Raw genomic sequence first — 13,330 nt, 5'->3', positions numbered from 1 at the left:
ACAGGCTCGGTCATCGGCCATGGCAGGGTGATATGAGGAATGGACTGATGGACCGTCCAGTCGATGAAAGGCCAAGGTGACTTTAAGAGCTTCTGTGTTAATAACACCAGGGTCCAGCACAGCCCGCTGTGTTGAAGTTGACACAATCCACAGGGAAGCCTTTCATTTTGGAAAAGGTATGTTTATTTTTGATCAGTGTTTGATTGACTTGAGTCAAGGTGAATACTGTTGTCAAGGACAGAGGATGATACAGTAGTTTGATTATTGTATTGGCAGTACAGACAATCTAACGTATTATAGACACTTAGTTACTAAGAAGACTGACATTGTTACATTAAAACACACTTAACAAGATCATTGATTATTGCGCAAACCCCAAACCTTCTAATTGAATGGGAACAAAAGGTAGTTCTATTTTTACATTTACAATACATCAGGATACAATAAGAGTATAACCCAGTTTATGTATACTTCCTCACGTGAATGGGTAATGTAAATGGCAATAAACACAGCATTGGTACAGTGAATGAGAGTGGACAACATAAGATATATAATTCCTGATGAATTGTCAGTGCACTCCAGTTTACTGTATTTCTGCATAGCTCTCTGCTTTAGATAAATATTGAGTGACGTGTTTTTAAATGTATGCACACAGCTGAGGGAAATACCCAAAAGGAGTGTGTACACATTTCCTCCGACTGTGTTTGAGATCATTGCTACAGAGGGATATTGAGCAAAGAACACAGGCCTTGCATAGCCCTTCTTCTTTTTCACCCAAACACACAGCACATACTTCACTACCATTTCCTGAACAACTCTTTTGAAAAAAAATATCGAAATCCATTTATCAACACTGGAAATCAGGAGTGGCTAACCCTCGTCCTGGAGAGCTACTGGGTGTGCTGGGCAGGCTTTTGTTCCAGCCCTACTATTCGTTTCCTTTTTTGCTGCTGAATCTATGTGGTGCATTACAGCAGGGCTGGAACAAAGGCTTGCACACCCAGTAGCTTTCCATGAGGAGTCGGCTACACCGGCTGTATATCTTGAATATACATATTCAGCCATAGCATACTGTAGTTAAAATAACTTTAATATAGGTTTGTTTTGTTGCAGTCTTAGTATAATCGAAGCAGTTGATTAACTCTCTGTACCTTCCTGAATTTTCACATCCGTAATCCGGAAACAAGCCTGGGTTTTCAGACGCACACAGTCCTTAACGGTCCTTTATAATTAGTCAATATTAATCTAATTATCATCTATCAAGGCTAAAGTCTCATTGAGATAAAAAATTCCACACCCTGACTGGTTATCCTTGTAGAGCAGGCAGGAGTTCTGCAATACTCTCTACGTAGTAGTCAGGCACCATCCCAAGGCGTTTTGGACAGCCACTCTCCTGATGGGCCTCAGCGTCGGCCACAGTAGACACCCCGGTCAGGGTCAGCAGGGTCTTCAGGCCACAGTTGGACCCCAGCAGGATGTCCGTGTCCAACCGGTCCCCCACCATGAGGCAGCGGGTGCGGTCCAGGCCGAACTGGCTGGCCACACAGTCGTACATGAAGTGGTTGGGCTTTCCCACCGTCTGGGCCTGGCGCTGGGCTGCGGTCTCTACAGCCTTCAGGATGCAGCCCGTCCCTGGTGGAGACAGAGAGGGGAAGACATTCAGTGTTGTTGACACATGCTTAAACATACAGTAAGAGATGAAAGATCTGACTTGGGGCAGTGGAAAACCCCTCATGTTATCCCATCACACTGGCTCGCTGTAAGCTACTAAAGATCATTAACACAGCACTCATGTAGCCTCCCTGTATGTGAGCACTACGGACTATGCCACAGAGGTCTGGCCCGTTGTGGCACAGATGGTGTGCACTCCATGTGTACGGTAACCAGTCTTGTTGGTTAATACTCCAGCTGTTGTCTCTGCACAGCCAACATCCTACTTACCTGGGACAGCTTTGCCTCCTTCCAGGGGCAGTCTGGTGTCAGTGTTGGTTCCCACCAGTAGACAGTCAGGGTTGTTGAGGTACTGTAGGGCTCTGTTCAGTTTCATGTAACTGAAGTGCTCATCAAACCCAACAACCACAGCCTTCACCTCAGGGTCCAGGGGCACGTTTGCCCAATCGATCTGGACACCTGATATCGGATCAGGCCCCACACCTGTCTGCTGGATCCCAACCTTTTCTAGTTCCTGCCTCATTGCATTGCTTCCTATGAGATACACTTTGCCCTGTAGTCTGGAGACATGTTTTAGGTACATTGCAGAGCAGTACGCCGTTCCAAACACTTCATCTTCAGTTGCTTTGAATCCCATCAATGCCATTTTGTCTGCATACATCTTTCTAGTTTTAGTGCTGTTGTTGGTGACGAAAAACACTTTCTTTCCATTCTTCTTGAGTAGGTTGATAACGTCAGGGGCGCCAGGGATTGCCTGATCCCCTCGCCAGATGACACCATCACAGTCGAAGAGGACACTGTCCACAGAATCTAACATTTGCTTTATTAAGGGACCGTTCAGCCGGGTGCATTTTGACACAGCCATTGGGAAAACGTGTGCGTTTTGTTCCTCGATCAGTCAGTGTCCAAAAATAACTGGCTAGCTACTGTATGCTACCACTTTCTTGCAGACTAGCCACGACGTTTAGCGAAAAATGTACGAGAACAATCTCCCCGAAGAAATATGACATTGAAATTAAGCACGAGTACTATTTCGTTTGATCTTGCAGTTGAATCATTTGGTGTCTTCAATAACGATTTATTGCGAAGTTTCCTGACCTTATATCATTGCATCAAATCCATACTGTAACACACTTCCGCACCGGTTTAAAGTGACAGGAGCATCCATGTGCCCTCTTCCGGGTTCCTTGCTAGGTTCAATATATACAATATATTACGATTTCAGAGCACTCTCGTCTGTGTGCAAGAGTGCTGAATAACGGATGCATTTACAAACGTGCAACACGTTGAATATGACCATTGTCAGTAAACGTCGGCAAAAAAACGTAATTAAATTGTTACCAGCAGCACAGTTACAGTCACCAAACGATATGGATAACATGAAAACAGCCTAACCAGCTCTGCTAGGGCGAGTAAAACGGTCAAAGTGAGGTGTTCTCTCATATGTGTCTGGAAGCAGCTAGCCAACTAGCCACCGTCAGCCAGTTAGCTGGGTGCTTGACTGCCGTTGTGAGGTCAGAACGCTCGGATCAACCCTACTCCTCCGTCAGAGCGTCCAATGTGGCTCTGAACGCTCCGAGAGCGAAACGCTCTGAATTTACGAACACCAACAGCGCAATTTACGAACACACCACCTAGGTTCCTTGCGGATCAACTTCATACTCCCCCATCAGCTCTGGGACGCAAAATAGTGTTATGTCTTGAGACATTTTATTTTGGAATGTTGAACATTTCAAATTCGCAGATCATTCTTCAGTCAACTGACAGATGATGCAAGACTCACAAACGACCTGGAGGATTTACAAACTGTTACAAAAGTATTTTAATATGTAATGTATGTTTAGCCCAAACAATATTTAGTCCATATGAAGAAATATGTTAATGACATATTGTTTTATATTATGCAGACTCTGGTTAGCTATCTAGTAGCTAACAACTGTCATTAGCTAGCATAACAATTATAGTAAAAAAATGATGTAGCTAGCTAGTTATATCTCTGAAAGGCATGTTGTTACTTTTTTTTTCAGTTGCCCATTAAGTCCATGCGGGATCAGAAAAAGGAGAAGGGATCATGTCAAATGTCTCAACCTCGGTGATAGCTCAGCCATCACCATCTGATTATATACAGATGTTTCAAGACATGTTGAGTCAAAGCTGATCTACTCTAACAGCTGACTGCAGTTATTGTCTTTTCTGTGCAGTTTTATTTAATAGAGAATACATCTAAATGTTACATGAAAAAATGCCCAAAGTAAATAGCTGGTGGATTAGATTGTTTTTGTTTTGTTGATCAACCTCACATGCTGCAGAGTAGACTGGATTTATCTGAGTGCTAACCCCTATTCATGGGTATGCTGATGAGGTAAATTATGAATGGATGCTTGTATCTGCTTTTTGCTTTTACATGTGCTTTAATAGTTGTGTAATGAACATGGCCTATTTCTCTTTTGTCAGGATATAAGGATGGAATACATGTAAACTCCGACTCAATCAAGGTAAGCGGGCACCCAGCAAATACAAGTGAGAGCAGTGCATCCAAAAATGAACAAGACACGTCATGTTAATTTCTTCCCATGAGAACAGTGCTTAACTGACTCATTCTATTTTCAGACTGGACATAGAATACAACTAGGGTCCTATCTGGTGTCAAACATTAAGCCCTCGTGGCTGGTAGGGCTTTCTGCTTCAGGTGAGCTATTCAGAATTAAGTTACAAGAAAATAGCAGGGTAGAGGCAGTATTGTTATTGATGTTGCTGTATTTATAATGATACATAACTACATACTTTCCAGCAGATTAAGCAATAGAAGCTCTGAGATCCCCAAACAAGAGATGACAATCGGACTGTAAAGACTTGAAGATAGTTTGGAGCCCTATAACACATTTACCAAGTTATTTTGTTGCTTCTGCCTCTGTTATTTGTCAATAAATCTAGATTACTTTGATTTGGTGTGCAGGTCAATTTGTGCTATGGATGTGCATGAGTTCTGGAGTGAGTGATTAGGATTTAGAACTAATAAAACATCTCAAGACATATTTCCAAGACGTGTCTAAAGACAGTCTTAGATGTCTTCATTTTAGTCTTAAAACATCTCAAGATGTCACAAGACATGGTTGGTGATGGCTGGGTATGTTGTGCAAGCAGTGAGCAAAGCTCCAAATGCATGTGTGTATACACAGCAAGCATTGAATGAAAATGAATTACCTGTATGATATGCATCCTTGCTTCCTCTAATACACAATTAAACTTGATAGGCATAGACCATCTGCAAATTCATCTCAAGGAACAGACAACAGGGAAAAGGTGTATACAGAAGCTTTATTGCCAGTTAGAAAAATATTTAAGATAAGACAATCCACATACCAACAACCATATCTTTAAAAAATAAATACAAATGACAAACATTCAGTACTGTAGCTAGTGGGCCTATAAACTGCCTCTGTTGAACTCAATTATCTTTTTTCTGCACGGGACGGAGGGGGAAAAATATCTCCCCCAGGTTTCTAAGCACCCCTCTACTATAGAACCACCTTTTGGACTGGTCAGAGGCTGGCAGACCACAGAAGTGGTCAGGTGAGGGGTGGCAGTGCTGGCAGACATTCCCTCGTCCCTTGTACCACTCGTTGGAGGTCTGGTTGACCAGAGCTAGGTAGGAGTGGAACATGGTGTAGCCTGCCAGGAGCAGGAAGACGAAGACCAGGAAGCCCAGCATAAACACGATCCTGGGGAAGGTCAGGAACAGGTGCTGGGGAGAGGCAGAGGAAATATACACTGAGTGTACAAAACATTAACACCTGCTCTTTCCATGAGACTGACCAGGTGAATCCAGGTAAAAGCTATGATCCACTTCAAATCAGTGTAGATGAAGGGGAGGAGACAGCTTAAAGAAGGATTTTTAAGCCTTGAGACATGGATTGTGTATGTGTGCAATTCAGATGGTGAATCAGCTAAACAAAATATTTAAGTGCCTTTGAATGGGGTAAGTAGGTGCCAGGCGCACCGACTTGTGTCAAGAACAGCAATGCTGCTGGGTTTTTCCACACTCAACAGTTTCCCATGTGTATCAAGAATGGTCCACCACCCAAAGGACATCCAGCCAAACTGTGGGAAGCATTGGAGTCAACATGGGCCAGCATCCCTGTGGAACGCTTACTACAAGGTGTCGTATAGTCCAAGCCCTGCCAAATTGAGGTTATTCTGAGGGGAAAATGGGCTTGAGGGAAGAGTTCTTAATGTTTTGTACACTCAGTCTATGTGGGAAGTGAATTTAAATTAAAATATTATAAAAAAATAAATAGTACATCTGTAAACTGAGACAAAGTGTGTAGTGATTTATGTGGCACATTAATGGAACTAGATAGGATTTAATTCATGGCATTCATATTTAAATTAATTAAATCAGACTTGCTGGGTTTAAACAGGCAGAAGGAAATACTAACTCCATGTAAACATCAGGCACCGATATCATTGTGTGTGTGTCTGTATGTCCAGTCTTTCACCTGTATGACAAAGAGCATCCCTGCCTGCTGTTGCTGCCCATCATCATCTATGTAACGGGCTTGTAGGATGCCTGACCGCACCACAGCGTGCAGTAACATGTCCACCGTCAGTAGTGCCATGTCTGCTGCCATGGCACACACACTCAGCAGGTAGAGAAGGAAGTACCGGGTGTTCTGAGCGCCGATGCAGTTGTTGACCCAGACACAGTGGTGGTCGAAGCGCTGCACACACCTATTGCAGACTCCTGGACAAAACAAGGGGAACACATTGGCTATTCAATACAGTTTAGAGACAATAATAGTAGCAGTTATACATTATTATGTAACAATGCATCTTAGGATGTTATACGCTGTTCTGAGAAGTATAGTTTATAGACTGTACTATGCCTATATAGTAGACATTCAGAGGTACAGTATTAGAACTAATGCCTGCGACTAAAAGCCAAAGGCCAATCTGTACTACTTACTACAGTGTTTTGAGCGAGCAGGTTTGACCAGCTGACAGGTTGGACAGCAGACTCCTGGGTGGAACATCCTCTTGTCATATGGGTATACCTGGAGCTGACCAGCATGTCGCTTCTTTGTAACTGTACCTACAGAGAAAGATAAAAGTACTAGCATGAGCCTGTTCAGTAGGTGTTATGATATTCCTCAGGAGGAAACTTTACAGAACGTTCACTTCAGATAATGTATTATGTTGTGATTTTCTGTCTACCAAATAGGCCCTACTCTGTGTTATAGTTGACTTACCAGGTTCCCTTCTAATGCAGAGGTAGAAGAAGCAGGATTTGACCACCAGTAGAACATAAGGGACTGATAGGCTGGAGAGAGTGGTGTCCATGTCCCTGCAGTATCCAAACACCTCATAGGTGAACTCTGTGTACACGGCCCCCTCCAGTAAGATATGGAGATAGATAAACATTCTGTTCCTATGAGACAATGGCAAACAGTTAATCAGAGGGACTGTGTTTTTTAAATCTATTCAATATAAAAATTTTCAAAACTAGGATTGACCCCATTTAGTCGACAGGCTGTTGTTCAACCGATCATTTTTTAGTCGGGAAGTTGCAAAGAAAACAACTAAATTCTGCCATGTCTTGATTGACGCCTGTGGACTAAACCATTGCAGAGATTGCGGGGATGGCACACCAGTAGTACATTTCCCTTTAATTCCCATAATTTCTAATCTACAAATGTTTGTTCAGTTACTGTAATTCTGTTAATGTCAATATATTATTATTTTACAATTCTTATTGTCAAATGACAACTTTGTTTGCAGAGCACACAACCTAGGCTACACTTGTGAGAAACAAGTTTAGGTTTGTTTCATTCCATTTACGAGTTATCAAAATGTAGGCTTATAAAATGTTCCCATTTGGGGATCTGATTGTCTTAACTCACCACCACTAATGAGCTGTAGAGCTTCTAAAAATATATATTTTCAACTCAAAACAGCAAGTTATTTATTTTTTTTACATCCATTGAGGATGACAATAGTTCCTCAATCTTTCCAGCTCTCTCCCTTGCGATAACCACTTGGTGTAAAAGAGAAAGAAAATGTAATTCTCTTATCAGGTGGAAAAGTCATAATAGACCTACCTGAAATTATTATCCCTTGTACAAATAGCCTATAGCTGTGTCTGTCCAGAGCTCACTGGTGTGGGAAACTGAGGGTCCAACATATTTTATACAATGTTGCAAGTTTGTTAGCAGGGCTGAATGGACCAAGTTGATACAATGTTTTAAGTTCCTTGCAGAAAGGCCATGCATAACCAATGTTTATTTTATTTTTACCTTTATTTAACCAGGTAGACCAGTTGAGAACAAGTTCTCATTTACAACTGCGACCTGGCCAAGATAAAGCAAAGCAGTTCGACACACAACAGAGTTACACATGGAGTAAAACAAACATACAGTCAGTAGAAAAATAAGTCTATCTACAATGTGAGCAAATGAGGTGAGAAAAGGGAGGTAAAGGCCATGGTGGCAAAGTAAATACAATATAGCAAGTAAAACACTGGAATGGTAGATTTGAGGTGGAAGAATGTGCAAAGTAGAGATAGAAATAATGGGTTGCAAAAGAGCTAAATAAATAAATACAGTAGGGAAAGAGGTAGTTGTTTGGGCTAAATTATAGATGGGCTATGTACAGGTGCAGTAATCTGTGAGCTGCTCTGACAGCTGGTACTTAAAGCTAGTGAGGGAGATAAGTGTTTCCAGTTTCAGAGATTTTTGTAGTTCGTTCCAGTCATTGGCAGCAGAGAACTGGAAGGAGAGGCGGCCAAAGGAAGAATTGGTTTTGGGGGTGACCAGAGAGATACCTGCTGGAGCGCGTGCTACAGCTGGGTGCTGCTATGGTGACCAGTGAGCTGAGATAAGGGGGGACTTTACCTAGCAGGGTCTTGTAGAGGACCTGGAGCCAGTGGGTTTGGCGACGAGTATGAAGCGAGGGCCAGCCAACGAGAGCATACAGGTAGCAGTGGTGGGTAGTATATGGGGCTTTGGTGACAAAACAGATGGCACTGTGATAGACTGCATCCAATTTATTGAGTAGGGTATTGGGAGGCTATTTTGTAAATGGCATCGCCGAAGTCGAGGATTGGTAGGATGGTCAGTTTTACAAGGGTATGTTTGACAGCAATGATTGAAGGATGCTTTGTTGCGAAATAGGAAGCCAATTATTGATTTAACTTTGGATTGGAGATGTTTGATGCGAGTCTGGAAGGCGAGTTTACAGTCGAACCAGACACCTAGGTATTTGTAGTTGTCCACATATTCTAAGTCCGAGCCGTCCAGAGTAGTGATGTTGGACAGGCGGGCAGGTGCAGGCAGCGATCGGTTGAAGAGCATGCATTTAGTTTTACTTGTATTTAAGAGCAATTGGAGGCCATGGAAGGAGAGTTGTATGGAATTGAAGCACGCCTGGAGGGTTGTTAACAGTGTCCAAAGAAGGGCCAGAAGTATACAGAATGGTGTCGTCTGCGTAGAGGTGGATCAGAGACTCACCAGCAGCAAGCGCGACGTCATTGATGTATACAGAGAAGAGAGTCGGTCCAAGAATTGAACCCTGTGGCACCCCCATAGAGACTGCCAGAGGCCCGGGCAACAGACCCTCCGATTTGACACACTGAACTCTATCAGAGAAGTAGTTGGTCAACAAGGCGAGGCAATCATTTGAGAAACCAAGGCTGTCGAGTCTGCAGATGAGGATGTGGTAATTGACAGAGTCGAAAGCCTTGGCCAGGTCAATGAATATGGCTGCACAGTATTGTTTCTTATCGATGGCGGTTAAGATATCGTTTAGGACCTTGAGCGTGGCTGAGGTGCACCCATGACCAGCACTGAAACCAGATTGCATAGCGGAGAAGGTACGGTGGGATTCGAAATGGTCGGTAATCTGTTTGTTGACTTGGCTTACGAAGACCTTAGAAAAGGCAGGGTAGGATAGATATAAGTCTGTAGCAGTTTGGGTCCAGAGTGTCCCCCCCTTTGAAGAGGGGGATGACCGCAGCTGCTTTCCAATCTTTGGGAATCTCTTTAAGGGTCCAAATTGTCTAGCCCGGCTGATTTGTAGGGGTCCAGATTTTGAAGCTCTTTCAGAACATCAGCTGACTGGATTTGGGAGAAGGAGAAATGGGGAAGGCTTGGGCGAGTTGCTGTGGGGGGTGCAGTGCTGTTGACCGGGGTAGGGGTAGCCAGGTGGAAAGCATGGCCAGCCGTAGAAAAATGCTTTTTGAAATTCTCAATTATAGTGGATTTATCGGTGGTGAGTGTTTCCTAACTTCAGTGCAGTGGGCCGCTGGGAGGTGCTCTTATTCTCCATGGACTTTACAGTGTCCCAGAACTTTCTGGAGTTTGTGTTGCAGGAAGCAAATTTCTGCTTGAAAAAGCTAGCCTTGGCTTTTCTAACTGCCTGTGTATATTGGTTTCTAGCTTCCCTGAAAAGTTGCATATCACGGGGGCTATTCGATGCTAATGCAGAACGCCATAGGATGTTTTTGTGTTGGTTAAGGGCAGTCAGGTCTGGAGAGAACCAAGGGCTATATCTGTTCCTGGTTCTACATTTCTTGAATGGGGCATGCTTATTTAAGATGGTGAGGAAGGCATTTACTCTACTGACGGGATGAGATCAATATCCTTCCAGGATACCTCGGCCAGGTCTGTGATTTATAAAAACGATACATCGGGATAAGTTCTACCTGCAAGCTGCAATGTTTTAATTTGTTGGCTTTTTTATGTAGGCTATTTTTTACATAGTTGGCAATGTCAATAGAAGTTACTTCTAGATTTGTATAGCCTCATTTTCATTTAGATAGCATTTTTATTAATCCCACATGACAATGATTTTGCGATACGAATACTTCATTATAAAACAAATGAAACAGTTCCACGAAAATGTGAAAATCATAACTGGCACGCAGATCAGCAGAAATGGTCAAATAAATTGGCACTCCAAATGTAGAAGGTTGCTGACCCCTGGTGTAGCCCATTTCCAACGATTTTGGGAGGGTAATGGCAGAATCTGCCAAGTCCAGCAGTAGTGGGAGGTGGTAGTTCGGGAACATGTCTTTTTCTTCAGGTTAGGCTCTCTCTGGCTCCCTTGAGTCATTTGTGTGTCTTATTTATTTAATCACAGTCTGCTTAAAGCGTCAGACAAGCTCATTAGACTTCATATAGCCTTGTTGATTTTATTAAAACACATAGGGTGTGTCTATATATGGGAAACTACACGTTTTAAACCAGTCGATTGGTTGAAAGAACAGAATACTGTTTTTATTCGGGACAGCCCTAAAAAAAATTAAAAAATAAAAAATTTAAAAAGTTGTGATTTCCAGGTTGATCACTTACCGTTGATGAAATAGCATGTGCAAGGTCCTCTGTGTAAAGCTTTGAAGCCATAGTGGTGTCCAAGGTGCTATTACCTGTCAAACAAAATAAGAGCATACTTTCATAAAATGAAAATCTCTATGGTTATGGCTATAACTACAATGGCGCTATAGCACCACTTTGTGTACGTTTCGAGAAGTGCCGTACTCTGATACAGTCTCTTACCTTTGTCACCGAGTCGAAAAGTAAACCAAAAGGACTTTGTTGCTGACCAGAATATTTACAAACCAAGGCAATGCAGGTCAGCACAACCCCCACATAGATAGCAAATAGTGTGAGGAAATCCATTTGTTATTAACCTGTCAGAGTAGGAAACATGTCAGGAACATTGTAGGAAACAGCCTACTGTTAGATAACTGGCTGTCAAGCACTGACTGACTAGAAATAACTAACGTTAGCTAGCTAACTTATCATCGTAGTGTAAGTAGATGTAATTATTGGTGTTATTCGATGATAACGAATAACACTAAACCTTTGCTAATGTTAAAAGACGCAGGTGCTCAGGTTGGTTAGCAACGACAGGTTAACTAGCTAGCTTAGCAGCTAGCTTGTTTCCTTCCTTCCACATTTCACTGCCATAGCTAGCCTAGTTGAACAGTAGCTGAGAGTTAGCTACTTATCTAATCATGACTTAATCGAGTCACCTTGTTACTTACCCTCTTTGTGGGATGTACAATTCATCATTTAAATGTGTGCCTTAACTAGCGTTGCAATAAACTTCATTAACTTCCTTGGACCATTCTCTTGCACGGTGTGGGTGTCTTCACTTCCGTAGCATTCTTCTTCTTCTTCATCAGTCAGATCGGTGGAGTTTAACAGCGGTTGGCATCCAATATGTCGCATTACCGCTCCCAACTGGACTATAAATCCATTATACTTTGCCATACAAAATGAAAAACTTCCGTAGCATGTGGCTAACGTTTCTAACATTTTTTTTATAGCGCAGCTGTTCTTCTACTACTTTAAATTTGAATTGGCAGATCGCAACCGAGAGTTACATATACCGCCATCTATTGTACTGTAGTGTTAGGCCGGTGAAAAGGGAAGAATAATTGCCCTGTCAACTAACCCTACACCTATTAAAACCTCACCACTATTCCACTACTTGGCCCTATCTGATCCTACACCAGCCCGGCTGCCTGGGAGGACACCAACCTTAATAAACCAACCTTTCTGAAGCACATGTTATTCCTCTCACTCTCTATTAGCCTCTGCCTACTCACAAGGAAGCCTCTTAGGATCCCTCGCCCTGGACCCATCTTCCTCTACTACTCTCTTTACTGCCTCAGCATATGACACTGAGCTGATCCTGGCAACCTCAACCTGTCTTTCTCTCACCAGACACTTCTAATCTCCAACACTATGGGTCCCCTACAGTTAACACACACACATTTTCCCACCGATACTACACATTATTTTGTCTCAGGCCCTCCTGCACACTTCTCACATCTAGGAATCTCCCTTCTACACACTGCTGCAACATGACCATAAGCTTGGCACCTAAAACACCATATTGGGTTCAGGACAAAAGCTCTCATGGGATAACTGACACATCCTAACTGGACTTTGTCGGGTAAAGACTCAGCATCAAAACTTAACAGGACAGACAGTGTTTTCTCTGTTTCACCACGCACTCCACCGGGTCTGCGTCACACCAAACTGCGGGCAGTCAAAGACACCGGGAGTCTTCCATTTTAGTTGATCCTCCTCAACCCTTAACACCACCCCAGTTATCACTCCTTTCAACAGTGCCCTGCTCCAGAGATCAAAGCAAGTCCCTAGGCGTGTGGTGCAGAGCGCCTGCTCCCTCTGGACGGAAGAAACTGAAAAAATCATCACGAGTCCACTTCAATTTACTTTCACTGACTCAACAGTCCCCAAACTCTTCTTCACCCAACCTGACACCAGATATGGATCAGTCAGAAGGCAAGGATCCATTCTCTACAAAAAATCTCACTCCTACTGGGAAAGAAACATCTCTGTCATCCTTTCCTTTCTTCCCACTCTTCACAGGCATATCAAACTCAGCAGCTCCGAATCCGCTCCTCCATCAAACTCTATGTCACTCTCATCAGTCTCAAGTTCTGAGCTACTAAATTACGTTTTTCCTTTTTTGTACTTTTTGTAAAACATCCTCTCTTGTCCCAGGTTTGTCCCCTTTTGTTTCTTCAACTTCTCCACTTTCTTCAAAGCTACTGAAATACTGTTTTCCATTTTTGTACTTGACACCTATCCACCTCCCGTTCTCGACCTCCATATTCACAACCCACAGG

At 42.9% G+C, this 13,330-nt stretch overlaps 2 protein-coding genes across 2 annotated transcripts; both read right to left on the bottom strand.

Moving 5' to 3' along the window:
• Positions 1-165: 165 nt before the first annotated feature.
• Positions 166-2,848, bottom strand: LOC139376726 (phosphoglycolate phosphatase). The gene is made up of 2 exons (XM_071119613.1): positions 1,942-2,848; positions 166-1,632 (listed from the first exon to the last, which is right to left on the bottom strand). The coding sequence occupies exons 1-2, from the start codon at positions 2,534-2,536 to the stop codon at positions 1,307-1,309; spliced, it is 921 nt and encodes a 306-aa protein (XP_070975714.1). The 5' UTR covers positions 2,537-2,848; the 3' UTR covers positions 166-1,306.
• A 2,122-nt stretch (positions 2,849-4,970) lies between these two features.
• LOC139375646 (zinc finger DHHC-type palmitoyltransferase 4) lies at positions 4,971-12,016 on the bottom strand. The gene is made up of 7 exons (XM_071117448.1): positions 11,714-12,016; positions 11,223-11,356; positions 11,019-11,092; positions 6,921-7,099; positions 6,638-6,763; positions 6,171-6,415; positions 4,971-5,416 (listed from the first exon to the last, which is right to left on the bottom strand). The coding sequence occupies exons 2-7, from the start codon at positions 11,343-11,345 to the stop codon at positions 5,120-5,122; spliced, it is 1,044 nt and encodes a 347-aa protein (XP_070973549.1). The 5' UTR covers positions 11,346-11,356; positions 11,714-12,016; the 3' UTR covers positions 4,971-5,119.
• Positions 12,017-13,330: the final 1,314 nt, after the last annotated feature.

The sequence above is a fragment of the Oncorhynchus clarkii genome, chromosome 20 (assembly GCF_045791955.1).
Source record: "Oncorhynchus clarkii lewisi isolate Uvic-CL-2024 chromosome 20, UVic_Ocla_1.0, whole genome shotgun sequence".
Classification (NCBI taxonomy): domain Eukaryota; kingdom Metazoa; phylum Chordata; class Actinopteri; order Salmoniformes; family Salmonidae; genus Oncorhynchus; species Oncorhynchus clarkii.
This window is presented reverse-complemented; position numbering and strand designations above follow the sequence as displayed.

Coding starts and splice junctions, on each gene's coding strand:
- LOC139376726 (XM_071119613.1), bottom strand. CDS start 2,536: ATGGCTGTGTCAAAATGCACCCGGCTGAACGGTCCCTTAATAAAGCAA. Junction 1,633..1,941: donor AGGAGGCAAAGCTGTCCCAG/GTAAGTAGGATG, acceptor TGTCTCCACCAG/GGACGGGCTGCATCCTGAAG.
- LOC139375646 (XM_071117448.1), bottom strand. CDS start 11,345: ATGGATTTCCTCACACTATTTGCTATCTATGTGGGGGTTGTGCTGACC. Junction 11,093..11,222: donor TTTTCGACTCGGTGACAAAG/GTAAGAGACTGT, acceptor TTTGTTTGACAG/GTAATAGCACCTTGGACACC. Junction 6,764..6,920: donor CTGCATTAGAAGGGAACCTG/GTAAGTCAACTA, acceptor CTTTCTCTGTAG/GTACAGTTACAAAGAAGCGA.